The following is a 27,775-nucleotide window of genomic DNA, read 5'->3' as shown; positions in this document are numbered from 1 at the left end:
TTGAGCATTTCTCCACTAATCTCCAAACTCTTCTTTTACCTATCTCAAACCTCACCTGTCCTAGCTCTGCAACCTCCTTCTACAATTCCACCCTTTCCTTTCAACTAGACATCATGGCACCTCCTACATTTAAACACCACAAGCGCCCCCAACAACAACCTTGACACACCACAATGCCCCGATACCTCCAAAAATGCTCCAGAACTGCTGAACGCTTTTGGAGAAAGTCTCATTGTGCGTCTGACTTCTTCCACTATACATTTATGCTCCTTTCATACAGTTTGGCTCTTTTCTCTGCAAAAGTAAAATACTTCAATACCCTCATAACCACACTCTCCTGCGAACCCAAATTACTATTTCGCACATTTAACTCTCTTCTTCACCCTATTGTTCCTCCTCCACCTACTAACTTGACCGCCTCATACTTTGCAACTCACTTCACTGACAAGATCTCTACAATCAGAGAAGATATCTCTTATCTTTCTTCTTCCCCTTACAATACTTCCCCTAACCTCACTCCCTCTGCTGTTCTATGTTCATTCACACCTGCTACAGCAGAAGAGGTTTCTGCTCTGCTCCAGTCCTCCCGCCCCACCACCTGCTCTCTAGATCCAATTCCCTCGCATCTCATCCATACTCTGTCTTCTTCCCTTTCTCTACCTCTCACTAAAATTCTCAATCTCTTTCTCTCCTCTGGCATATTTCCATTGCCCTTCAAACATGCAATTCTAAAGAAGCCCAACCTTGACCCTAACTCTCGCTACTGCCTTTCGCATCCAAGATCCTTGAAAGAGTTGTGTATGCGAGATTGACAGACTTCCTCGAGTCCAACTCTCTGCTAGACCCACTTCAGTCTGGTTTCCACACTAAGCACTCTATGGAAACGGCACTGACCAAAGTAGCCAATGATCTACTCGCTGCAAAATCTTGTGGTCACTACTCTATACTAATTCTCCTTGACCTTTCTGCGGCTTTTGACACTGTTGATCATCAACAGCTTCTTCTCATCCTACACAATATTGGTCTACAAGATATTGCTCTCTCCTGGTGCTCCTCCTACCTCTCCCAGCACTCTTTCAATGTTTCTTTCTCTGGCTCTGCTTCTTCTTCCCAACTCCTCTCTGTTGGTGTCCCCCCAGGTTCAGTCATTGGTCCCCTACTGTTCTATATCTATACTGCCTCCCTTGGTAAACTCATTAGCTCCTTTTGCTTCCAATATCATTTATATGTGGATGACATGCAAATCTACCTGTCCTCTCGTGATCTCTCCCCGTCCCTCTTGACTAGTGTCTCTGACTGCCTCTGTGCTATTTCTAACTGGATGGCTGCCCACTTCCTTAAACTCAACTAGACCAAAGCTGAGATTCTGGTCTTTCCCCCCTCAAGTGTGAATGCGGCGGCAAGGCTCATCTTCCTGTCCGCCCGCACCTTCCAAGCCTCATCCTTCTGTCAGTCCCTACATTGACTTCCTGTAACATATAGGGCTCAATTTAAAATTCTGGTTCTTGCTTTCAAATCTCTACATAATGCTGCTCCCACCTATCTATCCTCCCTAATACACAAGCATGTCCCGTCTAGGCCCTTACCCTCGGCTGAAGACTTACGTCTATCTTCTGTCCATACTCCCACCTCTGATGCTCGCCTTCATGACTTGTTAAGGAACTCACTTCCCTCCTCCGTTAGATTCTCACCCAGTCTCCACTCCTTCAAAAAATAATTAGAAACCCACTTCTTCATAAAAGCGCATCATTTAAACTGTTAATAGCTCCTGACTGATTCCTCTCTTGCAACTGTCATTAGTCTAATACTATCCTTACCTTGTGTGTCACTTTACCCCACTCCCTCTAGCATGTAAGTTCATTGAGGAGGGCCCTCAACCCCTCTGTTCCTGTGTGTCCAACTTGTCTGGTTACAACCACATGTTTGTTCGTCCTCCCACTCTAAAGCGCTGCGGAATTTGTTGGCGCTATATGAATAAAAATAATAATAATAATACATTTCCTCTCTCCCTTTACCTCTGTGTAGAGGGGCAGGGAATAATAACCCTAAGTCCTGGAAAATTACCTCTGCTCTTTTCTCCACCACAAGAGGGATGGGGTAAAGAGAATAAAACAGGTTATGGACGTCACACATTCCTCCACTCACCTGCAAGTAGAGTAAAGTGTAATGATGATAAGATGGGACTATGGGTTCCTTAGACCAGTTACATAATGACCAGGGAATGCAAAGTCAAGAAATCAAGTAATTTAAAATTCTCAATGATGGGTAGAGGTCCCAAGATTAACTAAACCCTCCAAAACCCAACCACCCAAAAAGCACATATATGCTACTAATTTGCCTCCCTCTAAGCAGTGTAACAGAAAAACACCCTGCTAAAGAATAACATTGCTAGCTGTTAATATCTTTTTCTTGTCTCAAGAAACAAAAACATATGTCAACATAACTAAGAGAAAAACAAATAATAGCTGACCGCAAGCAAACAAACATTAGAAAATATTTGCTTAAATATTTTTTTTTACATTTTTTAAAAATCAAGATATCTTCCATGAGCATGGACAATTATATATACTTGCCAGCTTGAAGAGCCTTCACTGAATTGTGATTCTATACTAAATACATCACATGATCAGTAAAACTATCCTAGTTAGACTGACTGGTAGAACATTGCTAATGGGATAAAGTGCAGTTACACTTGCCATAGAATTTGGTTTTCAAACGCAGAAAACCTTTGGTAATAGAATTGGCATTGCGTTTATTTTCTAGTGGAAGAGTTTTGTTCCACTAATAAACATGCAGGCAAATTAAATGTAATATAATCAGACATAACTTTGTTAGGATACTATATAACGCATGTGTAATATAAATTAAGGAGCACGGTATTCTAAAATTATTGATTCACTAAGTGGTAGAATCAAAAGGTTAAAGGTTTTTCCTTCCCTAGGCAAAAAAACCCAACTAGTTTTTATCTGCCTCTTGTGTATCTCCTATCACCCTTAGTATCTTTTCTCACATTAAAGACTTCTCTAGAGCTGCACCATTCCTATGGAACGCCCATTCCCTCTCTGTTAGACTTTCACCCAGTCTCCACTCCTTCAAAAATTCTTTAAAAACTTACTTTTTTTAGGAAAGCATAGCAATTAATTTGTGAAGAGATTTCTCTCCCCGCACCCTGATTCCTCTCCTGCAACTGTCATCAAACAAAACACTAAGACCTCAGTAAATACTATCCTAGAAACCTACTTTTCAACCCTACCCTTACCGTTTGTGTCGCTACACCCCACTTTCTCTAGCATGTAAGCTCATTGAGCGGGGCCCTCAATCCCTCTGTTCCTGTGCGTCCAACTTGTCTGGTTACAAATACGTGTCTATTAGTTCACCCATTGTACAGCGCTACGGTACTTGTTGGTGCTTTATAAATAATAATAATAATATTTTTCCTCTCTACTTTCTCCTTCTGCCAGTCTCCCTTCATTCTTTCTCCCAGTCTTTTTCTGTTATTGTTATTATATATCTGTCTCACTCTGAAATTGCTTCTGTTCCTCTATAGCATGCTGTAGTAGTTATGGTGCCACGAGTGCCCTTGTGCCTCCCCCTTACCTGGGGTCCACCAGGCACAGTTTTGTACCTTTTCTCAGCTGGCAGTGAGAGCCAGAAGCTTTTTAGCCAATGATCTAAACCATGAACCTGAGCTGAGAACTCCCACCAGACAGAGATTAGTTTACTATACAGTTTAACCACAACAAGTGGGCTGTAGTGGTTATGGTGCCAGACCCCTTCTGGCACCATAACCACTACATCCCACTGGTTGTGGTTATATTGTGTGGATGGTTCCTTTAATATATGTCACTTCTCTTTCTCTATTCCTCAGTTTTCTGTTCTCCATACCACTATTATCTGAGAGTCTCTCTTTCCTATCTTCAGCAAGCTTTCTAATCATAACCAATGTCTCCCTCCTATTTAGCTGTGAATAGACGTGTGCACAGTGAAAAAAATTGGTTCATCTGGAAATATTTTTGTGTCAGGTGATTTTGTCTTTGTAGTGTTTTGGGTCCCAATTTTTTATGAATTGTGATTCGTTTGAAACGGAATGAACAAGTCTACACACACACACACACACACACACACACACATCCTCACTGCTAAGTGCTGCCAGAGGGCAAATAGTTGGCATTTGAAATTCATAATCACAAAACAAAATACATAGACCATGCATTGGAAAAAAAAATTGCTTTATGTTACGTCCATACAGTGTTTAGAAGTTCAGGAATTCAGACAAATCAACAATTGCCCAGAATTTGTCAGAATTGTGATTTGTCTGAAACTGTATGCATTGGTCTAACTGCAAAATGTAATTTGATTATGTACATAAGTGTGTGGGGACTGCATGCTTATGTTGGGAGGTGTGTGATGGCCTGTGTGTGAATTAAGTTCTATATGCATTTGTGTGGTGGGAATTGTGTTTTTATGAGACACAGGCCAGTCAGGAAAATATTTTTTATTACAAAGTTGTAGTGCACCCCTTTGGTCTGACCTACAGGTGAACACAGTAGCAGTGACACTAGTAAGGACTGAAATGCATCAGGCAAGTTTATGAAGGAAACATTGCATAAGTTTACTCATAGGTGAGTGAGAATTCTAGCAGGGTTATTTACTGAAGTGAGAATTCAAAGTCAATTCGAATGAAAATATTATTTAAGGCCAGAGTATCTGAAATGTAAGCATAGCTGTCAGGCAACTTTTTGTTAAAAAATAGGGATGTGCATGGGCAAAAATTTGGCAATTCGGAACTTTGGCAGTTCAGTCCTGCACTTCCGAAATTCGTGACTTCGGTAATCCGGGACTTCGGCAATACGTGACTTTGTAAATTCAGGACTTTGGCAATTCCCTAACCCTAACCCTACCCCTACCCCTACTCCTAACCCTACCCATAACTCTAACTCTACCTCTAAACCTACCCCATCCCTAAACTTACCCCTAACCCTACCTCTACCCCTAACCCTAACCACCACAACCACTTACACATCTAGTGTTAGGGTTAGGGATAGGGTTAGGGTTAGAGTTAGGGTAGGGTTAGGGTTAAAGGTAGGGTTCGGGTTAGATCCCTGTCATCATTCACATAATTTTCCCTCCCTCTCTTGTTTTGCCACTTTTCAGAAATCCAAAGCACTTTGGCACTTCGGTTCGGCACTTCCGAAATTCTGCAATTTGGTAATTCTGCAATTTGGCACTTCAGCAATTCGGTTCAGCACTTCGGAAATTCGGACATTCGGAAGCCGAATTGCTGAAATTTGTCCGAATTTATATTCGGACCTAAACGAATTGCACATGTCTATTAAAAAAAAAAAAAAAAACTTTGATGGGTATTTGAACCTTAAATTTGAAATGTACCTTTAATTCACATTCAATTCTCACTTCAATGAATTATCTTTTATATTTTTAAGCAAAAATATTTTTTTTGAAAATTACTGTAGAATATTTTTTAGGATTCTAACGTGCAAAATTTGATCCTTCTTTATATAAAAAATATATGATTGATTAATTGATACTGAAATTATCTTATTTTTACAGATAGAAATTGTAATGTCTCTGCTGTCCATGTTTTGTCCTCCTCTATTTGAAACTATTGCTGCTATGGAAAATTATCACCCTCGACTGGCATTAAAATGGCAACTTGGGCGTATATTTGCTCTCTTTCTCGGAAATCTATATACATTCTTGCTGGCTTTGATTGATGATGTGAATACAAAGGTAAATGAATGCACAGGCTTTGACACTTTAATATGTACACATTTGTGTTTGGCTTTTTCTTTAAGATGAAATATAGTGAGACAGATAAATTACAACAAAATATCCAACTAAGATGTTGGAGATGCTATACAGCTTGGCTATTTTGCATACTTTTGCAATTTCGAGGACAATTCATATGGATTAGCAAATTACACAGATACATAAGTAGTTACTAGATTATACAGAGATAATTATGACACTGAACCAGTAGAATTGTTACCAATAGATGTACATTTGTGAGAAATCTTTTGTGGCGCAAACACTACTTAGTGATGCACTACATTATGTAGATGTGCTGGAGATTGATATTGTTATTGTTGAGGGTGAATCATTTTTTTTTTGTATGATTGTCATAATTTCTTAATGCCAAGGTAATGTATACCCATGTCTGAGATCAGGAGGTGAGGTACTGGCATCACTGTATTCTTGACAATTGATTTACATCAATGAGTGCTGTGTTCACTGCTTTGGAATTCAAAGTGTAATGTGTTTTCAAGGACTGCCACAGCTTGCTAGTCTATACACTTGTCACTTCTAAATATATATTTATCAGTTAGCAGAAGAAGAGGTTATAAAGAACAAAACAGAATGGATGCTGCACAACTACTATAACACATCTGTTAATGGGAGCATACCAGCACCACTGAATCCAGCTGATGTACCTCGAGGTCCTTGCTGGGAAACAACTGTAGGCATTGTAAGTGATTCACCCCTATAAAACTGTTGTGTGCATTTTTATATCCTTTCTTTACAAGTGTTAATTGTATTTTTTTTTTTTTTTAAAAACATATCAAAAACATTTGTGTATTTTGGTTTTAGTTTACATCATATTCAAATCACAAATGTATTGCCCTATTATAATAAAAATATCGAAAAAAAACCATCATAGAGCGTAATTTGACTAACTTACCAAGAAATAAATACATCTTTCACACATTCATTCATACCTTCACACTGAGAGATAGATCCATCCCAGCTAGTTATCACCAGTCAGGAGTAAAAAAGAAAAAAACATAGAAGATGTCCATATTGTTAATTCAATATGGGCAGGGATTTGTTAGGCGGGGAGGCCATGTTATTTAGGGTAGACATCATTGAGTCTTGAATTGTTTTCCATTGAGATTGATAACTATCTCTAGTCATTCCTTTAAGCAAAAAAAACATTATAATCCTATCCAATAAAACATCTTAATGATGCACAACTCGTGATCGTCCAGGACTATATCAATGTTTCTACGCATAGAAGGGGTAAGTAATAGTAAATCAAACCCACAGTTCGCATTCATCTTAACATTAGGTCATAAAGATGGGATAGAATTACCCATATTTTCACCACCTTTAGTACATTGCATTAATATTACAGTTAACAAATAGTAGGGGACTATCCATTTTCATTCATAGATTGATATTACTTTATCTAACCACAATTTATAAATACCTTTTTTAAGGGTTGAGCTCGATATGTTATTATTAAGATTATTTTCCATCGAGAGTTGGAATTTAATTTGATTAATAAGATGTCTTTTTTTGAAAGGGAATAGATGATTTCCAGTTTCTGGCAATTATAATTTTGGCAGCCACAAAGCAATGAGATGCTATGCATTTAGTTTTTTGTGTGTCCAAATTCCAGTTATAATGTAAAATCGCTACAGCTGGATTTTGTTCCAATCTTTTATGAGACAACTCATACAAAATATCAAAGGTCCATGACCATAATATCTTTACAATCGGACACTCCCACCAAGTATGTATATATGTCCCAACAAACGACCCACACCTCCAACATATATTCTGTAAATGTGGATACATCTTAGATAGTCTAGATGGAGTGTAGTACCATTTATATATTAATGTAAAATGGCATTCTACCAGATTTATGCCGTGTATACATTTTGTTAAGTGAGAAATAGAAGAACACCATTGTTTTTCTGATATTGATATGTCCAGTTCTTTTTCCCAGTAATCTATGATCTTTATAGGTATCTGACCTATTTCTTTTAACAGGGCATTCGCTAATGATGTGACTTTGAAATTGTAGATATGTTATCAATAATAGAGGAGTGTAAGTAATGTTTAATCCTTAAATACGTAAAGATTTCTCTAGATGGTAATTTGTAGGTATCTACGATCTGTTGGAATGATATTAATCTATTGTCGATCATAATATCAGAAATAATATCTATACCGTGTTCAAACCAAATATTTAAGGATAAATCAGTTACATTCTGCTCAATTACCGCCAAAGAACAAGTCTTTGGTATCTTGTTTACATAACCCAACAGTTTTTTGATTTCTTGCCAAATGTTTAACGATTGGCCAAGTATATATGATTCAATCTGCGTAAAAAATTGAGATTTACCCAGTAGTTCTTTCCACATCAAAAATTACAATTTATTGGGCATAACGACCTGTGACTCCAAAATATGCCAAGGTTCATCGAAGAATTGTGGGTCTTGAAGACAAAATATATGTCTTGTCATATTTGCATAATAAGTAATAATAATATTAGGAAAATTTAAGCCCCCATTCGTTAGTCTCTTAGACAAGACTTTAGAACTAATTCTCGTTTTTTTGTTTTTCCATATAAACTTGGAAAAATATGATTGAATCATATTTAGCCAAGACTTTGGAATTTTCATAGGTACCATGGAAAATAAGTAGGACCACTTTGGCAGTATATATGAGTTTATGATATTAATTCTGCCAATCCAGGTAGTCTCCAGATTTTTCCACTTTTGTAATTTATAATTCATTTATTTGATCATTCTAAGAATATTAATCTCCATTATATCCTCAATCTCTACCGGTATAATAATCCCAAGATATTCTATTTCCTTATTATACCAAATGAAATTATATAGGTCCGATAATCTCTTAACCACTTTCTGTGATAGGTTGGTATACATGGCAACTGATTTCGAGATATTAAGCTTGAAATTGGAAACCAAACTATAAGATTCTATTTCTTGCATAAGAAAGGGAAAAGATGATTCTGGGGAGGTCAATGATGTCAGAGCATCGTCCGCATATAGGGATATTTTTAATTTGGTGAGTGCAATGGGGAATCCTTTGATATTATGATTACCGTATATACTCGAGTATAAGCCGAGTTTTTCAGCCCATTTTTTGGGCTGAAAAACCCCAACTCGGCTTATACTCGAGTCAAGGTCTGTATTATGGCAATTTACATTGCCATAATACAGACCGGGGGAGAGGGGGGCTGGCAGAGCTGTAAGTTACCTGTTCTGCAGCTCCTGTCAGCTCTCTCCTCCTCCGCGCCGTCCGGTCAGCACCTCGGTCAGCTCCCAGTGTAAATCTCGCGAGAGCCGCGGCTCTCGCGAGATTTACACTGGGAGCTGACAAAAGAGCAGAACGGACGGCGCAGAGGAGGAGAGAGCTGACAGGAGCTGCAGAACAGGTAACTTACAGCTCTGCCAGCCCCCCTCTCCCCCCCACTGAACTGCCACTGGACCACCAGGGAAGGAGAGCCCCCCTCCCTGCCATGTATCAAGCAGGGAGGGGGGACGAAAAATAAATAAAAATATAAATAAAATAAGAAATAATAATAAAAAATAATAATAATAATAAAAAAAAATAATAATAAAAAAAGGGGTATAAGGACCACTATGGGAGGGAGGGGGGTATAAGGACCACTGTGGGAGGGGGGGGGTATAAGGACCACTATGGGAGGGAGGGGGTGGGATAAGGACCACTATGGGAGGGAGGGGGGGTATAAGGACCGCTATGGGAGGGAGGGGGGGGATAAGGACCACTATGGGAGGGAGGGGGGGGGGATAAGGACCACTATGGGAGGGAGGGGGGGGGATAAGGACCACTATGGAAGGGAGGAGGGATAAGGACCACTATCGGAGGGAGGGGGTGGGATAAGGACCACTATGGGAGGGAGGGGGGGAGAAAAGGAACACTATGGGAGGGAGGGGGGGATAAGGACCACTATGGGAGGGAGGGGGGGATAAGGACCACTATGGGAGGGAGGGGGGGATAAGGACCACTAGGGGAGGGGAGGGGGAAGTAAGGACCACTAGGGGAGGGGTGAGTCAGGACCACTGGGGGAGGGGGGTGAAGGAACACGGGGTTGGGGAGGTAAGGACCACTGAGGGAGGAGGAGGGGAGGTCAGGACATATGGGGGGGGGGCAAATATACTTGCACCGGCCCTGCACACACTGCATTCATACACACACTGCATTCATACACACACTGCACTCATACACACACACACTGCACTCATACACACACACTGCACTCACACACACACACTGCATTCATACACACACACACACTGCACTCATACACACACTGCACTCATACACACACACTGCATTCATACACACACACACACTGCACTCATACACACACACTGCACTCACACACACACACTGCATTCATACACACACACACGCTGCACTCATACACACGCTGCACTCATACACACACACGCTGCACTCATACACACACACGCTGCACTCATACACACACGCTGCACTCATACACACACACGCTGCACTCATACGCACACACTGCATTCATTATACACACACTGTAAATAAATATTCAATTAATATATTTTTTTTAGGATCTAATTTTATTTAGAAATTTACCAGTAGCTGCTGCATTTCCCACCCTAGTCTTATACTCGAGTCAATAAGTTTTCCCAGTTTTTTGGGGAAAAATTAGGGGCCTCGGCTTATATTCGGGTCGGCTTATACTCGAGTATATACGGTATTCCTTATAACAATAGCCAAAGGTTCCAGAGTTAAAATATATAGAAGTGGGGACAGTGGGCATCCCTGTCTGGTACCATTTCGGAGTGGAAACCATCCAGCTAAAATATTAGGGCCCACTGTCCTAGCAGAAGGGTTGGAGTACACTGCCATAATTGCATTACAAATTCTGCCCTGGAAACCAAACGCAGTCAGTGTCTCCCTAAGATATCCCCACCCGACCCTGTCGAACGCTTTCTCAGCATCTAAAGACAGGGTCAGGAGGGGAATATCGTATCTATTGGCCATGTCCAATATGTCTATTATTCTTCTGGTATTGTTAGAGGACATGCGGCCTGGCACAAACCCAATTTGGTCTCGGTGGATCAATTTATCGATAACAGTATTTATTCTAGCGGCAATAATTGCAGAATAGATCTTCATGTCAACGTTTATTAGAGCAATGGGTCTGTAATTTTTTGGATCATTAGGGTCTTTTTTAGGCTTTAAAATAGGGATTATGTTGGATTGGAGTAGTTCTTTGGGTGCCGATTTTTTTTCAATGATCTCATTAAACAAATCGGTTAAGGGACTAACCAATACTGGCATCATATATTTATAAAAAGCATTTGTAAAGCCATCAGGGCCAGGAGTTTTATTCCAAGGTAGTTTTTCAATTTGTTGTTGAACTTCTGCATGTGTGAATGGTAAATTAAGGAACGCTAATTCTGAAGAAGAGATTTTTGGGATCTGAATGTTTCCAAGATATTTTAAAACATCACTATGTTGAGGCGTATCATTGAGATTATATAACTGTCTATAATACTGGTTAAATTTTTCTCTTATTTCAGTTGGAGTGGTATTATTTCCATCTATTAGTTTTTCCACTCTATTTCTAGCTTGGTGAATTTGTTATCTTTTTGTAAGATTTTTAGAGGCTCTATTTCCCATATGCTAATAATTCACTTTTAATTTGTTTATATTAATTTGAATTCTTTGTTCTTCTTTAAAGTTAATTAAATTTTGTGTTTGTTTTAATAAAGCTCTTAGTTCCTCTGAAGATTGTTGTTTATTTAAATTGGAGAGCCTATAAAATTCAATATATAAATCTGCCAGAGATTGTCCATTATTTTTTTTGAAGATATGTCCCATTTTAATCAGGTAACCTCTTGTTACTGCTTTTTGTGTACACCAATTAGTCGAACAAGAAGTATCCTGAGGGCAATTCTCCTCGGAAAAAATGGGTTATTAGAGACACTAAGTCATTTCTATTCTTCTCGTTTTCAATTAGTAAATTATTGAGTCTCCAAGTGGAAATTCCAGGATGGGGAACCGTGCCTATTTCCATAATAATGAAGCTATGATCTGCCCAAAGATTTTGCTTAATCCTAATTGTGTGGATAGTTTTTAAAGAATTTGGATTAATTAAGCATAAGTCTATCCTAGAAAATGATCCATGTACATTTGAATAATGAGTATAATCTCTCTCATAAGGGTTGTAAATACGCCATGGGTCACAGAGATTATATAATTTACATATATTACTACCGTATATACTCGAGTATAAGCCGAGTTTTTCAGCCCATTTTTTGGGCTGAAAAACCCCAACTCGGCTTATACTCGAGTCAAGGTCTGTATTGCCATAATACAGACCGGGGGAGAGGGGGGCTGGCAGAGCTGTAACTTACCTGTTCTGCAGCTCCTGTCAGCTCTCTCCTCCTCCGCGCCGTCCGTTCAGCACCTCGGTCAGCTCCCAGTGTAAATCTCGCGAGAGCCGCGGCTCTCGCGAGACTTACAGTGTGAGCTGATAGAAGGAGCTGCACGGACGGCGCAGAGGAGGAGAGAGCTGACAGGAGCTGCAGAACAGGTAAGTTACAGCTCTGCCAGCCCCCCTCTCCCCCCCACTGAACTGCCACTGGACCACCAGGGAAGGAGAGCCCCCCTCCCTGCCATGTATCAAGCAGGGAGGGGGGCCGAAAAATAAATAAAAATATAAATAAAATAAGAAATAATAATAAAAAATAATAATAATAAAAAAAATAATAATAAAAAAAAGGGGGTATAAGGACCACTGTGGGAGGGGGGGGGGGTATAAGGACCACTATGGGAGGGAGGGGGTGGGATAAGGACCGCTATGGGAGGGAGGGGGGGTATAAGGACCGCTATGGGAGGGAGGGGGGGATAAGGACCACTATGGGAGGGAGGGGGGGATAAGGACCACTATGGGAGGGAGGGGGGGATAAGGACCACTATGGAAGGGAGGGGGGGATAAGGACCACTATCGGAGGGAGGGGGTGGGATAAGGACCACTATTGGAGGGAGGGGGGGAGATAAGGACCACTATTGGAGGGAGGGGGGGAGAAAAGGAACACTATGGGAGGGAGGGGGGGATAAGGACCACTATGGGAGGGAGGGGGGGATAAGGACCACTAGGGGAGGGGAGGGTAAGGACCACTAGGGGAGGGGTGAGTCAGGACCACTGGGGGAGGGGGGTGAAGGAACACGGGGGTGGGGAGGTAAGGACCACTGAGGGAGGAGGAGGGGAGGTCAGGACATATGGGGGGGGGGGCAAATATCCTTGCACCGGCCCTGCACACACTGCATTCATACACTGCATTCATACACACACTGCATTCATACACACACTGCACTCATACACACACACTGCACTCACACACACTGCATTCATACACACACACACTGCATTCATACACACACACACTGCACTCATACACACACTGCACTCATACACATGCTGCACTCATACACACGCTGCACTCATACACACGCTGCACTCATACACACGCTGCACTCATACACACGCTGCACTCATACACACGCTGCACTCATACACACACACGCAGCACTCATACACACACACACACAGCACTCATACACACACACGCAGCACTCATACACACACACGCTGCACTCATACACACACGCTGCACTCATACGCACACACTGCATTCATTATACACACACTGTAAATAAATATTCAATTAATATATTTTTTTTAGGATCTAATTTTATTTAGAAATTTACCAGTAGCTGCTGCATTTCCCACCCTAGTCTTATACTCGAGTCAATAAGTTTTCCCAGTTTTTTGGGGAAAAATTAGGGGCCTCGGCTTATATTCGGGTCGGCTTATACTCGAGTATATACGGTAAATCTTTTCGCTTGTTTGTGTATTTTTTTGTCTGTGTTAATCAGCACAGGGGGTTGTTTATCCAAAGTAGGATTTAAAACACAATTAAAATCTCCGGCAATAACCAATGTGCCCTTGGAAATGTTATCCAGCTTGGTCATTAGGTGGGAAAAAGTAGTCATTGGATCTACATTAGGTAGGTACAAATTTACCAGCGTATATAGCTTATTATCGATATTGCACACTAAGATAATATATCTAGCCTCTTTATCCAGTTCACAGTGAATAACTTCCAATTTAAGGTCATTCCTAAAAATAATTGCGACACCCCTATTCTTTTTTCTATCAGTCAAAGACGCATGAATGATTTTTGAGTATAAGTCTCCTCCCCAACTTTGTCTAGAATTTTTAAGCCAGTGGGACTCTTGAATAAAAGCTATTTGAATTTTGTCTTGAGTTAAAGAATGATATAACCTATTCCTCTTGTTATTCATATTTAAACCCTGCACATTAGAACTCAATACTCTCAAAGATAGTATGTTTCAAAGTTTAGGTGATCTATCATCTCAGTCTGACTAACATACGTACAACCATTCATTCCTAATTTTCGGGAAGGGCAGGCCGATTGATGCCTGACCCAACCCGGAAATATTGCATACCTTAGGTAGAAATTTCTACCGCATCCTATGGAGCCCATAAGGTCTCCGGAGTAAATGTAGCAAAACTACATATAGAGGGGGAAAGGCTCTGAGAGGAAGAAAAAAAAAAAGAAAAAAAAAAGAATTCATCTGATATTTATACAAAGATGAAAACCTAGTAAATAGAAAATAAATTAAGTGGTTATTTTTAAAGGATAATATAATATATATCCTTTGAAAGTTAAATTTGTGGTTTATAAGTTATGTGTTATCAACGTTATCAGAAAAGTTTAAGATAAGAATGTATACATGGTATATGCTATCATACAGTGTTAATAGACCGCAAGAGATTACCTTCAGTATAAGTATAAAGTTATAATATATTAGTGATGTGTTTTAATCAATCAATCAATAAAAAATGTGAAGGAGTTTGCCCTAATTTCTATATTGACAATAAATAGGAAATATCTATAGTATCTTTAAAGATAATGTCGATATCATATTAAATAGTGTATGGTAATCGTTTTCATAGTCAGACCTTAAATATCATTCTATATAAGTGAAGGAAAGAAGAAAAAACAAAAACAAAAACAGAAAAAGAAAGAATACCATCGTACATAAACATTAAATTGAGTGATTTTTTTTTTTTATAAGATATTTTAGTGTTTATCCTAAGGAATGGGTTTGTAGTTTATATCCCATGTGTTATCAACGTCAATATGAAGTTTAAAATATCAATGTGTAAATAGTGTGTATTTATCATACAATTATTAATAAACCAAGAAAGATTACCATCAATATAAGTGTAGAGTTACAATGTGTTAATGGTGTCTCTGCATCAATCGGCAATAAAGAGAGTAAGAGGATTTATCCTACTTTGTGAAGTGACTATAGGTGTGTAATATCTATAGTGTCTTTAAAAAGAAAAATTGTCAATGATATTGAATTAATATATAACAATGATTTCCTTCCTTTCTTTTTTTCTTCCTTTTCTTTTTAGTCAAAAAAATAAATAAAATAAGAACGCCCTGGCCCCCCAACGAGACACTCTATAATCCTATTCTGTTGTCAAATTCTTTAGTTTTAGCCATTGTATAAGTTTTATATTCGAATCAAATGTCTCCCTGATGCCTTCAAAAGTGAGGGCTATTTTTTACTGGGAATAGCCATTTATATCTAATGTCAAATTTTCTGAGAATTTGTGTAGAAGGGTAGAAAGATTTTCTTCTCAATCTAGTAGCAAATGATAGGTCTTGATGAACCTGGATCTTCCCAAATTGGCCGGTAGTTGTCGGATTTGATCTTGCAAGACGAAGTACTGTATCTTTAAATTCAGATGAGGTAAAAGAAACGCTAATGTCTCTAGGAATGTCTGCTTGTAGTGCTTGAGGTTTGAGCATCCTATGACATCGTTGAATAATATTGTCAGGTTCACTGATGGGTAAATTCAAGGCTTGAAAATATTGATATAAGATCTGTTTTAAGTTTTCCTGCGGTCCTGTTTCCGAAAATTTCTGAACCTCAGATTATTGCGTCTACCTCTATCTTCCATGTCGTTAATTGTTAATTGTCTTTATCTCTTTGGTTCAATGGTGTAAGGCATTGGTGGTGCCCAAACTGCGATATGAAACCAACTTACATATCTCAGAGTGCCGACAGAGCAATTAAACATGAACACTTAAGTTATTTTTTTTTTTTTTTACATATACACGTCCCACAACTGCCTGAGATAATTATTTGTTTTCTTCCTAGAAAAAAAAACGATAAAAGAGGTTCAAATGAAACACACAGTAATAGCCGTGCACAGCATATTGCATAAATAATAATAAGAGGTTCTGATGATACACACAGTCAGGGCCGCCATCAGGAGGTGACAACCATAACGGTTGGCATCGGGTGGCACTCATTCAGGGGCCCGGTCAGCGCTGTGGCAGGTATAGCGCGACCAGGCCCCATAAAAAAAAAAAAGCAGCCGCAAGTGCTGCTGGGAGGAAGTGCTCACTCCGCGCAGGAGGAGCGTGCGCCTGTGAAGAGGGAGCCACGCTGACTCCCATCTTCCCCAGCCACCCTCCTGCAAAGAAAAGGTAAGAGACAGGAGGGTGGCTGGAAAATGAGCTCTGTGTGTGCATGTATGTATGTCTGTCTGTGTATGTATGTCTGTATGTGTGTGTGCGTGTCTGTATGCATGTATGTGTATGTATGTATGTGTATGTATGTCTGTCTGTCTGTGTATGTCTGTCTGTATGCATGCATGTATGCCTATGTATGTCTGTCTGTCTGTCTGTATGTGTATGTCTGTATGCATGTATGTCTATGTATGTCTGTCTGTCTGTATGTGTATGTCTGTATGTATGTATGTCTGTGTGTATCTCTATGTCTGTCTGTTTGTCTGTATGCATGTATGTGTATGTCTGTCTGTGTATGTATGTATGTCTGTGTGTCTCTATGCATGTATGTGTATGTATGTCTCTGTGTGTCTGTATGCATGTATGTCTGTCTGTGTATGTATGTATGTCTGTCTGATTGTCTATGTATGTCTGTCTGTATGCATGCATGCATGTATGTCTGTCCGTATGTCTATGTATGTATGTATGTCTGTATGTATGTATGTCTGTATGCATGTATGTCTATATATGTATGTATGTATATATGTCTGTCTGGATGCATGCATGTCTGTGTGTATGTCTGTATGTATGTATGTCTGTGTATGTCTGTATGCATACATGTATGTCTGTATGCATGTATGTCTGTCTATGTATGTATATATGTATGTCTGCATGTCATTATATATGTATATATGTATGTCTGTATGTCAGTATGAATGTATGTCTGCATATCATTATGAACGTAGGTCTGTGTGTATGTGTGTATGGATGTCTGTATGCATGTATTTCTGTCAGTATGTCTGTATATATGCATGAATGTCAATCTGTATGTATGTATGTATGTATGTCTGTATGCCATTATGAATGTATGTATGTCTGTGTATGTCTGTATGCCATTATGAATGTATGTCAGTGTCTGTATGTCTGTATGTATTAATGTGTGTGTGTGTGTATGTATGTATGTCAGTGTCTGTATGTATGTATGTTTCTTTATGTCCTCATGCATGTGTGTCTGTATGTATGTTAGTATGTGTCTGTCTGTCACTATGTATGCCTGTTTGTATGTCTCAGTATGTGTGTGTCAGTATGTATGCCTGTATGCGAGTATGTCTGTTTCAGTATGTGTGTCTGTTAGTATGTATCTGTATCAGTGTGTGTGTTTGTGTCTGTGTGTGTATTCCTGTGGGCAGTATTTGGAGGTGGACCCAGTGGGCGGTATTTGGAGGCGGGCCCCAGAGGGCCCAGACCCTGAGCTGCGTTAGGGGCCCCAAAATTTCTGGTGGCGGCCCTGCACACAGTTATGGGCATGCACAGCATATTACATGTTAATAAAGCACTAACCATATGCTATACCCCTATGCCCCTTCTCTCTGTCTGTCACCACTCCCATGCTCCTTCCTCTCGCTCCCCATCCTTCCCATGTATTTTCTTCTCTGTCTCTCTCTCACTCCATCCCTTCCATGCCTTTTCTTCTCTCTCCTTGTCCCCATTCTTACCTTCAAACATGCCATAGGTTTGTCATCAGTGGTGTATGATATTCGGCACTTTATTTAACCCCTTAAGGACCAAACTTCTGGAATAAAATGGAATCATGACGTGTCAGACATGTCGTGTGTCCTTAAGGGGTTAAGCTTTGTTATGTATATATGCTTGGTTTTATAATGGTGCCTCGATGTTCATTGGTATTAGGACATTTTTTTAATATTAATTGATACAGTTAGCATCAAATTGGTATTAAGTTGAGTTTTGGGCAGTAAGTCCACCAAACATTACAACAGACTTAATGTGCTTAAATTAAGAATTACTCAACTGTGTGTCAGGGGAGTCATACCCCAACCGCAGGAGGAGTGGAAACCCACAATAGGTGGTTCTGAAAGACCTTTACCAAGTCTTAGAGTGGCCGGACTTAATGTATTAATTATAGCAAGAAACAAGGTCAGGGTAAGCCAAGGTCAGGAATACAGAAATACAGTTTGTACAAATCCGGGTCAGGATACCAGAAAATCACGGGTCAAATACGAAGTCGGTCAGGATACGAGAAATCACGAGTCAAATACGAAGCCGGGTCAGGATACCAGAAATCACAAGTCAAATATGAAGGATATGACAAAACTAGAAAAAATCTATTTATTAGATCCTGGTTATAAACAAAGCTTCTCCTTGTATTACTATATTTTTGCAGGTGACTAGTGTTGTCGCGAACCCGAAATTTTCGGTTCGCGAACGGCGAACGCAAACTTCCGCAAATGTTCGCGAACCGGCGAACCGCGCGAACCGCCATTGACTTCAATGGGCAGGCGAATTTTAAAACCAACAGGGACTCTTTCTGGCCACAATAGTGATGGAAAAGTTGTTTCAAGGGGACTAACACCTGGACTGTGGCATGCCAGAGGGGGATCCATGGCAAAACTCCCATGGAAAATTGCACAGTTGATGCAGAGTCTGCTTTTAATCCATAAAGGGCAGAAATCACCTAACATTGACACCTGTCCTCAAAGCCCAGCCCTGATACACACTGACACAGAGCAGAATAGAGACTGTTCCCCCTACATAGGGTCACTTGGCAGATATGGATTGACACCTGTCCTCAAAACCCCTGATACACACTGACACAGAGCAGAATAGGGACTGTTCCTCCTACATAGGGTCACTTGGCAGATATGGACTGACACCTGTCCTCAAAACCCCTGATACACACTGACACAGAGCAGAATAGGGACTGTTCCCCCTACATAGGGTCACTTGGCAGATATGGATTGACACCTGTCCTCAAAACCCCTGATACACACTGACACAGAGCAGAATAGGGACTGTTCCCCCTACATAGGGTCACTTGGCAGATATGGATTGACACCTATAATAATGATCCCTGATACACACTGACACAGAGCAGAATAGAGACTGTTCCCTGTCCACAGAGACCATGATACACACTGACACAGAGCAGAATAGAGACTGTTCACCGTCCACAGAGACCATGATACACACTGACACAGAGCAGAATAGGGACTGTTCCCCCTACATAGGGTCACTTGGCAGATATGGATTGACACCTGTCCTCAAAACCCCTGATACACACTGACACAGAGCAGAATAGAGACTGTTCCCTGTCCACAGAGACCATGATACACACTGACACAGAGCAGAATAGAGACTGTTCACCGTCCACAGAGACCATGATACACACTGACACAGAGCAGAATAGAGACTGTTCCCTGTCCACAGACACCATGATACACACTGACACAGAGTGTCCGCGTGAAATAGGGCCGTGAGTAATGACGTCACGGGTAGCCTGCCCATAGTATCGCATAGGGTGGAAGAGCTGATAGGACATCTGAAACGTTGAAGGTGGAGTAGGCAATGGCAAGAGCATGCTGTGGGTAGTCAGTGCAAACACTCTCTTCCCGGTGAATAATGAGGAGACTAACTATGATGACGTTATTTGCGTTGAAAGTAATGATGCCAGAGATCTTTTGAAACCACATGGAAGGAACGAATTGGTTAAAAGAAAGGCAAGAGACCACCTGCATATAGACAAGAATATGCATAAGAGAAAGAAGAGAACAGGTGAAAAAGAGAAGCTGCAGACTGCCTATCTGCAAATAGTTGAGTTATGTCCTGAAGATGTCCGTGTTACCACAGTGCAGACTCTGTTTGATACACTACTGAGGAGAGTCAGAGAAACCCCAGATCTTCACGTATTGGATGAGTCGGTGCGTGGAGTTGCAGAGAACGTAGAACAAGAAATATTTAAACTTTTCCTGTGTACTGACAGCAGATATACATAGGGTCACTTGGCAGATATGGATTGACACCTGTCCTCAAAACCCCTGATACACACTGACACAGAGCAGAATAGAGACTGTTCCCTGTCCACAGAGACCATGATACACACTGACACAGAGCAGAATAGGGACTGTTACCCCTACATAGGGTCACTTGGCAGATATGGATTGACAAATCCCTGACAAACAGCTACCACATGCAAGGAAGGCAGCAGGGGCGCAAATGACCCACTCCCGACGCGGGAAGGTAGTGACAACAAATAACAATACAGGACTCTTTAGAGGCCCTGTAATTGTAATCAGTCCACTTGAAATCCTTTAACTTTGATCAATTGGAGGGAAGTCTGGTGCAGAGCCACTGACCCATGCGCAGGGCCAGCCTTAGGCCTTTGGGCGCCCTGTGCAAGAAATCTTCACCCTGTCACACCCATGTGCAAGAAATCTTATGGAATCTTAAGGTTATGGAAGAGGATGGAGTAGGAGGAGTAGAGGAGGTGGCAGCAGGACTGCCTGCAATTCGTGGCGGTGTCACCAACTCCTCTGCAATGCCACGCATTCCTTGCTTGTCAGCCGTCAGCAGGTTTACCCAATGCGCAGTGTAGGTGATATACCTGCCCTGACCATGCTTTGCAGACCAGGTATCAGTGGTCAGATGGACCCTTGCCCCAACACTGTGTGCCAGACATGCCATGACTTCCTTTTGCACAATCGAGTACAAGTTGGGGATTGCCTTTTGCGAAAAGAAATTCCGGCCGGGTACCTTCCAATGCGGTGTCCCAATAGCTACAAATTTTTTGAACGCCTCAGACTCAACCAGATTGTATGGTAAAAGCTGGCGGGCTAATAGTTCGGACAAGCCAGCTGTCAGACGCTGGGCAAGGGGGTGACTTGGTGACATTGGCTTCTTACGCTCAAACATGTCCTTGACAGACACATGACTGTGGGCAGATGAGCGGGAACTGCTCAAGGCGGGAGACGGAGTGGCGGATGGTTGAGAGGGGGCAAGAAGGACAGCAGTGGTTGACGTGGCTGAAGATGCTGGACCAGGAGGAGGATGGCGGCTTAGAGTAGGCGTGCTGCTTGTACTCATGTGTTGATCCCATAGGCGTTTGTGATGTGAGATCATGTGCCTACGCAAAGCAGTTGTACCTAGGTGGGTGTTGGACCTCCCACGACTCAGTTTCCTTTGGCACAGGTTGCAAATGGCATCACTGTTGTCCGAGGCAGACACACAAAAAAAATGCCACACTGCTGAGCTCTGCAATGACGGCATTCTGGTGGTGGACACAGCATGCGTTGATTGGCGTGCTGTCGGGCTGACCCCGGGAGCCGATGCATGCTGTCTGACTGTGCCACTAGCTCCTTGCGACGACCCCCCCCCTGCTTCCAACTCGTCTCCTCCTCCTCCTCTCTGTCTCCCCATCTGAACTTTCGCCCTGTTCTTCTTCTTGCCGAGCGGGCACCCACGTGACATCCATGGACGCATCGTCATCATCAACCGCTTCGCTTGTATCTGACAACTCAGAAAAGGAAGCAGCAGCGGGTACAACATCATCATCATCACACCGTACCTCCATGTGTTTAATGCTGCCTGCCTGAGACATATCCCTGTTATCTACATCCTCTAGCAATAATGGTTGCACATCACTCATTTCTTCAAACGGGTGTGTGAATAACTCCTCTGACATACCAAGTAAAGCGGCTGTGGTGCTAGTTTTGGTGGTGGCGGCAGGCGGGTGAGTGCTATCTTGAGAGGTGCCTGAAGCTAAGCTGGAGGAGGATGGTGCGTCAAGGTTCCGAGCGGAGGCTGTACAAGATTGGGTGTCCTGTGTTAGCCAGTCAACTAAGTCCTCAGAACTTTTCAAGTTCAGGGTACGTGGCTTCTGAAAACTGGGTATTATTCTAGGGCAAAAGGGAATCACAGCACCACGACCACGACGGCCCCTGCGGGGTGGCCTGCCTCTGCCTGTCATTTTTTGGGGGATTAGTGGTACTATTCGTGCAAGCTACTGTGAGACCAGATATGATTGGCAATGTGCACTGGAACAGTTCTGCAGAGCACACGCTGAAGGAAGGACTGACAGAGCCGCTTGAAGACAAGTAACTGCTATTCAATCTATAACAGTGAAAAACAAATTTTGGTTTTAAAAGCACGCTATAGAGACACCAGATATGATTGGCAATGTGCACTGGAACAGTTCTGCAGAGAAACACACTGTAGGCCTGAGACACCCGCTTGAAGACAAGTAACTGCTATTCAATCTATAACAGTGAAAAACAAATTTTGGTTTTAAAAGCACGCTATAGAGACACCAAATATGATTGGCAACTGTCAAAGCACACTGGCAGGGTTGTGCAGGGCACACGCTGAAGGAAGGCCTGACAGAGCCGCTTGAAGGACACTGACTGTCTGCTATTAGCTTACACTGGAAACCTTTTTTCTTTGTAAAAGCACGCTAAAGAGACACCAGATATGATTGGCAACTGTCAAAGCACGCTGGCACAGGTCTGCAGAGCACACGCTGAAGTAGGCCTGACACCCAGACGCTTGCAGACAACTAACTGATCTTCTATTACAGTGAAAAAAAAATGATTTCTTTAAAATCTAAAGCTTAAGCTATTGTTAAAACAGATATGATTGGTGGCACTGACTGTGCAAATGGGCAAGGCATCCAACCTCACACAGAAACTGCTCTTCTATTACAGTGAAAAAAAAATATTTATTTTAAATGTAAAGCTTAACCAATTGTCAAAACAGATATGAGTGGTGGCACTGGGCAAATAGGCACAGTATCCAATGTGAACCTCACACAGAAGCTGGCAGGCAACTGCTCTTCTATTACAGTGGAAACAAAATTTTGGTTGTAAAAGCACGCTATAGAGACACAAGATATGAGTGGCAACTGTCAAAGCACGCTGGCACAGGTCTGCAGAGCACACGCTGAAGTAGGCCTGAAACACAGACGCTTGCAGACAACTAACTGCTCTTCTATTACAGTGAAAAAAAAAAAATTATTTTAAATCTAAAGCTTAACCAATTGTTAAAACAGATATGAGTGGTGGCACTGGGCTAGTGGGCACAGTATCCAATGTGAACCTCACACAGAAGCTGGCAGGCAGGCAACTGCTCTTCTATTACAGTGGAAACAAAATTTTGGTTGTAAAAGCACGCTATAGAGACACAAGATATGAGTGGCAACTGTCAAAGCACGCTGGCACAGGTCTGCAGAGCACACGCTGAAGTAGGCCTGAAACACAGACGCTTGCAGACAACTAACTGCTCTTCTATTACAGTGAAAAAAAAATATTTATTTTAAATCTAAAGCTTAACCAATTGTTAAAACAGATATGAGTGGTGGCACTGGGCTAGTGGGCACAGTATCCAATGTGAACCTCACACAGAAGCTGGCAGGCAGGCAACTGCTCTTCTATTACAGTGGAAACAAAATTTTGGTTGTAAAAGCACGCTATAGAGACACAAGATATGAGTGGCAACTGTCAAAGCACGCTGGCAGGGTTGTGCAGGGCACACGCTGAAGGAAGGCCTGACAGAGCCGCTTGAAGGACACTGACTGTCTGCTATTAGCTTACACTGGAAACCTTTTTTCTTTGTAAAAGCACGCTAAAGAGACACCAGATATGATTGGCAACTGTCAAAGCACGCTGGCACAGGTCTGCAGAGCACACGCTGAAGTAGGCCTGACACCCAGACGCTTGCAGACAACTAACTGATCTTCTATTACAGTGAAAAAAAATGATTTCTTTAAAATCTAAAGCTTAAGCTATTGTTAAAACAGATATGAGTGGTGGCACTGACTGTGCAAATGGGCAAGGCATCCAACCTGACACAGAAGCTGGCAGGAAGGCAACTGCTCTTCTATTACAGTGAAATTTTTTTATTTATTTTAAATCTAAAGCTTAACCAATTGTTAAAACAGATATGAGTGGTGGCACTGGGCTAGTGGGCACAGTATCCAATGTGAACCTCACACAGAAGCTGGCAGGCAGGCAACTGCTCTTCTATTACATTGAAAAAAATGATTTATTTAAAATCTAAAGCTTAACCAATTGTTAAAACAGATATGAGTGGTGGCACTGACTGTGCAAATGGGCAAGGCATCCAACCTGACACAGAAGCTGGCAGGCAGGCAACTGCTCTTCTATTACAGTGAAATTTTTTTATTTATTTTAAATCTAAAGCTTAACCAATTGTTAAAACAGATATGAGTGGTGGCACTGGGCTAGTGGGCACAGTATCCAATGTGAACCTCACACAGAAGCTGGCAGGCAGGCAACTGCTCTTCTATTACAGTGAAAAAAATGATTTATTTAAAATCTAAAGCTTAACCAATTGTTAAAACAGATATGAGTGGTGGCACTGACTGTGCAAATGGGCAAGGCATCCAACCTGACACAGAAGCTGGCAGGCAGGCAACTGCTCTTCTATTACAGTGAAAAAAATTTATTTATTTTAAATCTAAAGCTTAACCAATTGTTAAAACAGATATGAGTGGTGGCACTGACTGTGCAAATGGGCAAGGCATCCAACCTCACACAGAAGCTGGCAGGCAGGCAACTGCTCTTCTATTACAGTGAAAAAAAATATTTATTTTAAATGTAAAGCTTAACCTATTGTTAAAACAGATATGAGTGGTGGCACTGGGCAAATAGGCACAGTATCCAATGTGAACCTCACACAGAAGCTGGCAGGCAGGCACCTGCAATTACATTACACAGGAAAAAAAAAAAAAAAGCAGCCTGATGTTATAGCCCTAAAAAGGGCTTTTTGGGGTGCTGTCCTTACAGCAGAGATCAGATGAGTCCTTCAGGATTGTAGTGGACACTGAATACCCTAGCCTAGCTATCAATTTCCCTATCTAATCAGCAGCAGCTAAACTTTCCCTCCTCTCACTAAGCATGCAGCTTCAGAATGAATCGAAAATGGATGCTGGGAGGGAGGTTGGAGGGTGTGGAAGGGAGGGAGTGCTGCTGATTGGCTGGAATGTGTCTGCTGACCGAGAGGCACAGGGTCAAAGTTTGCCCAATGATGACGAATAGGGGGCGGATCGAACTGCGCATGTGTCCGCCCCGCCGCGGCGAACGCGAACACGCTAAGTTCGCCGGGAACTGTTCGCCGGCGGACAGTTCGGTACATCACTACAGGTGACATGTGTGGTAAAATGAATTACAAGTTGAGGTGGGAGAGTGAGCTGGGTGGGATATACACAGTAGAGAAATGGAATTAATTTTTATTATCGCTAAAAGGTATCACTCAATGTACAAACCATTTAGAATCACATTATAATTAATTAATAGATTGTACCTAACCCCTTCCAAACTCTATAACATGCACCTTAGCGAAATAATAAATGTTGGAGAGACTGTGGTCAAATTGATACATTATTCCACGTCTTCTATTCGTGTCACAAAATGAAAACTGAGTACAAGCTCAACTTTGATTTTAGTTGGATAGTCTGGATTCACTTAGTTTGCTCATAGATCTCCTCTGACATGAAAAGTATTGCCTTGAAATTATTAGGAGTTAGAAAAGACTAGGATGGTAGCTATCTTTATTGGGATTTAGGGGCTGCCTCGAAGCAGCAGGGGTTGGAGTTGTTAGATTTTTTTTCTATCTTAGAGTTACCTCACTTGAATTTTCAGTATACATAGTTTAACATATACTGTGTATCAATATATTTCTATTTCTGAGCTATCAAATTCTAATAGATGATATATGATATTGACTCTTGACTAATATCTCTTGCTAATTACAGTGACTATATCTATTTGTTTTTTATGCCATACTTGAGGCAATATAATAAATTACACTAACTACGAATTCATAGGTAATAGTCTTAACTAAAATCAAAATTACTGATGAAATTGAGACACTAACCTAGTTAAATTCTATAAAAACGATGGATCTATGCTGTCAGTTTGTTTGATTTAGATACTTCTCTAGCACTCCGCAGAGGTTTTAATTTCTACTGGTGCATTTATTTAACCTATATTTACAATGCCAGAATGGGAGCGATAGTTTGAAATACCACAGACATATTTATTATCAGTAGTCCAATGGGACAATACATGTTCTGTATTTAACTATTGCCCCAGGTAGTGGTAGCTTTAATACAACATCTTTCTCTCACAAAGCCCTCCATGTGTCCCTATAGCCCCCTCCCAGCCCTCCATGTGTCTCATTAGCCCCCTTGTGTGTCTTTTTAGCCCCCCCAGCCCTCCATGTGTCTCATTTTCCACCCTAATTTGTCCCATTAGCCCCATCCCAGCCCTCTATGTGTCCCAATAGACACTCTACCAGCCCTTCATGTGTCCCTATACCCCCCAGCCCTTCATGTGTCCCTATAGCCCCCTCACAGCCCTCCATGTGTCCATATACCCCCCTCTCAGCCCGTCATGTGCCCAATAGGCCCCATCCCAGCCCTCCATGTGTCCCTATAGCCACCCTTTCAACCCTCCATGTGTCCCATTAGCCCCCTCCCTCCCAATAGGCCACCTCCCAGCCCTTTGTGTGTCCTCCCAGCCCTCTCAGCCCGTCATGTGTCCAATAGGCCCCCTCCCAGCCCTCCATGTGTCCCTATAGCCACCCTCCCAGCCCTCCATGTGTCCCAATAGGCCCCCTCCCTGGCCTTCATGTGTCCCTATACCCCCCTTCACGTGTCCCTATGGCCCCCCAGCTCTCCCTGTACATTGCTGTAGCATGGCCAAGTAGGCAGATCATGGTGGAGGAGCTCCTGCTCACTGTACCCGGTCTGACAGGAAGCAGTTCTGTGCTCTCTGTGAGCACTTCCTGTCAGACCAGGTAGGGGTACAGAAGCTCCTCTACTGCGGTCTGCCTGCTCAGCTAAGCTACATTCTGTGACCGGCAGGAGGGGATGCACCTGTAATTGCGCTGTGCGGTCCGCAGGCCGGTGCACTATAGGCGGCCGCCCACCGGCTCTATAGTGTGCCGGCCCACAGGGAAATTTCCTGGGTGATCCAGTCCGGCCCTGTACTCATATAAGCGCACATTTTTAAGTGTATTCCAGCTATCTATTTTAGCCACTGTATTTAGCCCTATTCACTATTTTTCAAGTAGTGTCACTATATTTTTTTTGGAACCTGATAAGATATTTTTTGTTTTTCTTTCTACTGAACCTTGCTTTTCGAGCTTGTGCTGAATTTACTGTTCCAATTGAGGGTAATGTTGGTATTGGGTCCACTTAGTGAGATCTGATCCAATCTAATTATTCTGTTCTATATTTAGGGTTAGGCCCTTTGTTACCCTGCAAACAATACTGGCTCTGTGACGGTATACTTGTGATTCTGCCATGGATATCTGTCTCTTTCTTTCAAAATTAAAACTTATTGGATGAAATATCTCAAATGAATTAATCACATATTAGAATTCGATGTAATATTATCCTCGTGTCTTTGTCTCTTTAAGAAAATTCCATCTAACCTGCCTAGATACAAAAAAATTATAGTAGGCAATTGTCTCATATCAGTTAATTCCATCATTTATCATCAGTGGAAGTCACTCATTGTACCAACTGTGGGTGAGGTCTTATCTCTCGTTTTTGAAAATAA

The 27,775-nt window shown here is 41.6% G+C and overlaps 1 protein-coding gene across 1 annotated transcript in view; it reads left to right on the top strand.

Moving 5' to 3' along the window:
* LOC134612181 (transmembrane channel-like protein 2-B) overlaps positions 1-27,775 on the top strand; it is a 167,218-nt gene that overhangs the window by 54,520 nt on the left and 84,923 nt on the right. The window contains exons 12-13 of the mRNA XM_063456537.1: positions 5,569-5,748; positions 6,341-6,484. Of these exons, the coding sequence (XP_063312607.1) occupies positions 5,569-5,748; positions 6,341-6,484 (324 nt within the window). The remainder of the gene's footprint in view (positions 1-5,568; positions 5,749-6,340; positions 6,485-27,775) is intronic.

This window comes from Pelobates fuscus, chromosome 5 (assembly GCF_036172605.1).
Source record: "Pelobates fuscus isolate aPelFus1 chromosome 5, aPelFus1.pri, whole genome shotgun sequence".
NCBI lineage: Eukaryota > Metazoa > Chordata > Amphibia > Anura > Pelobatidae > Pelobates > Pelobates fuscus.
This window is presented reverse-complemented; position numbering and strand designations above follow the sequence as displayed.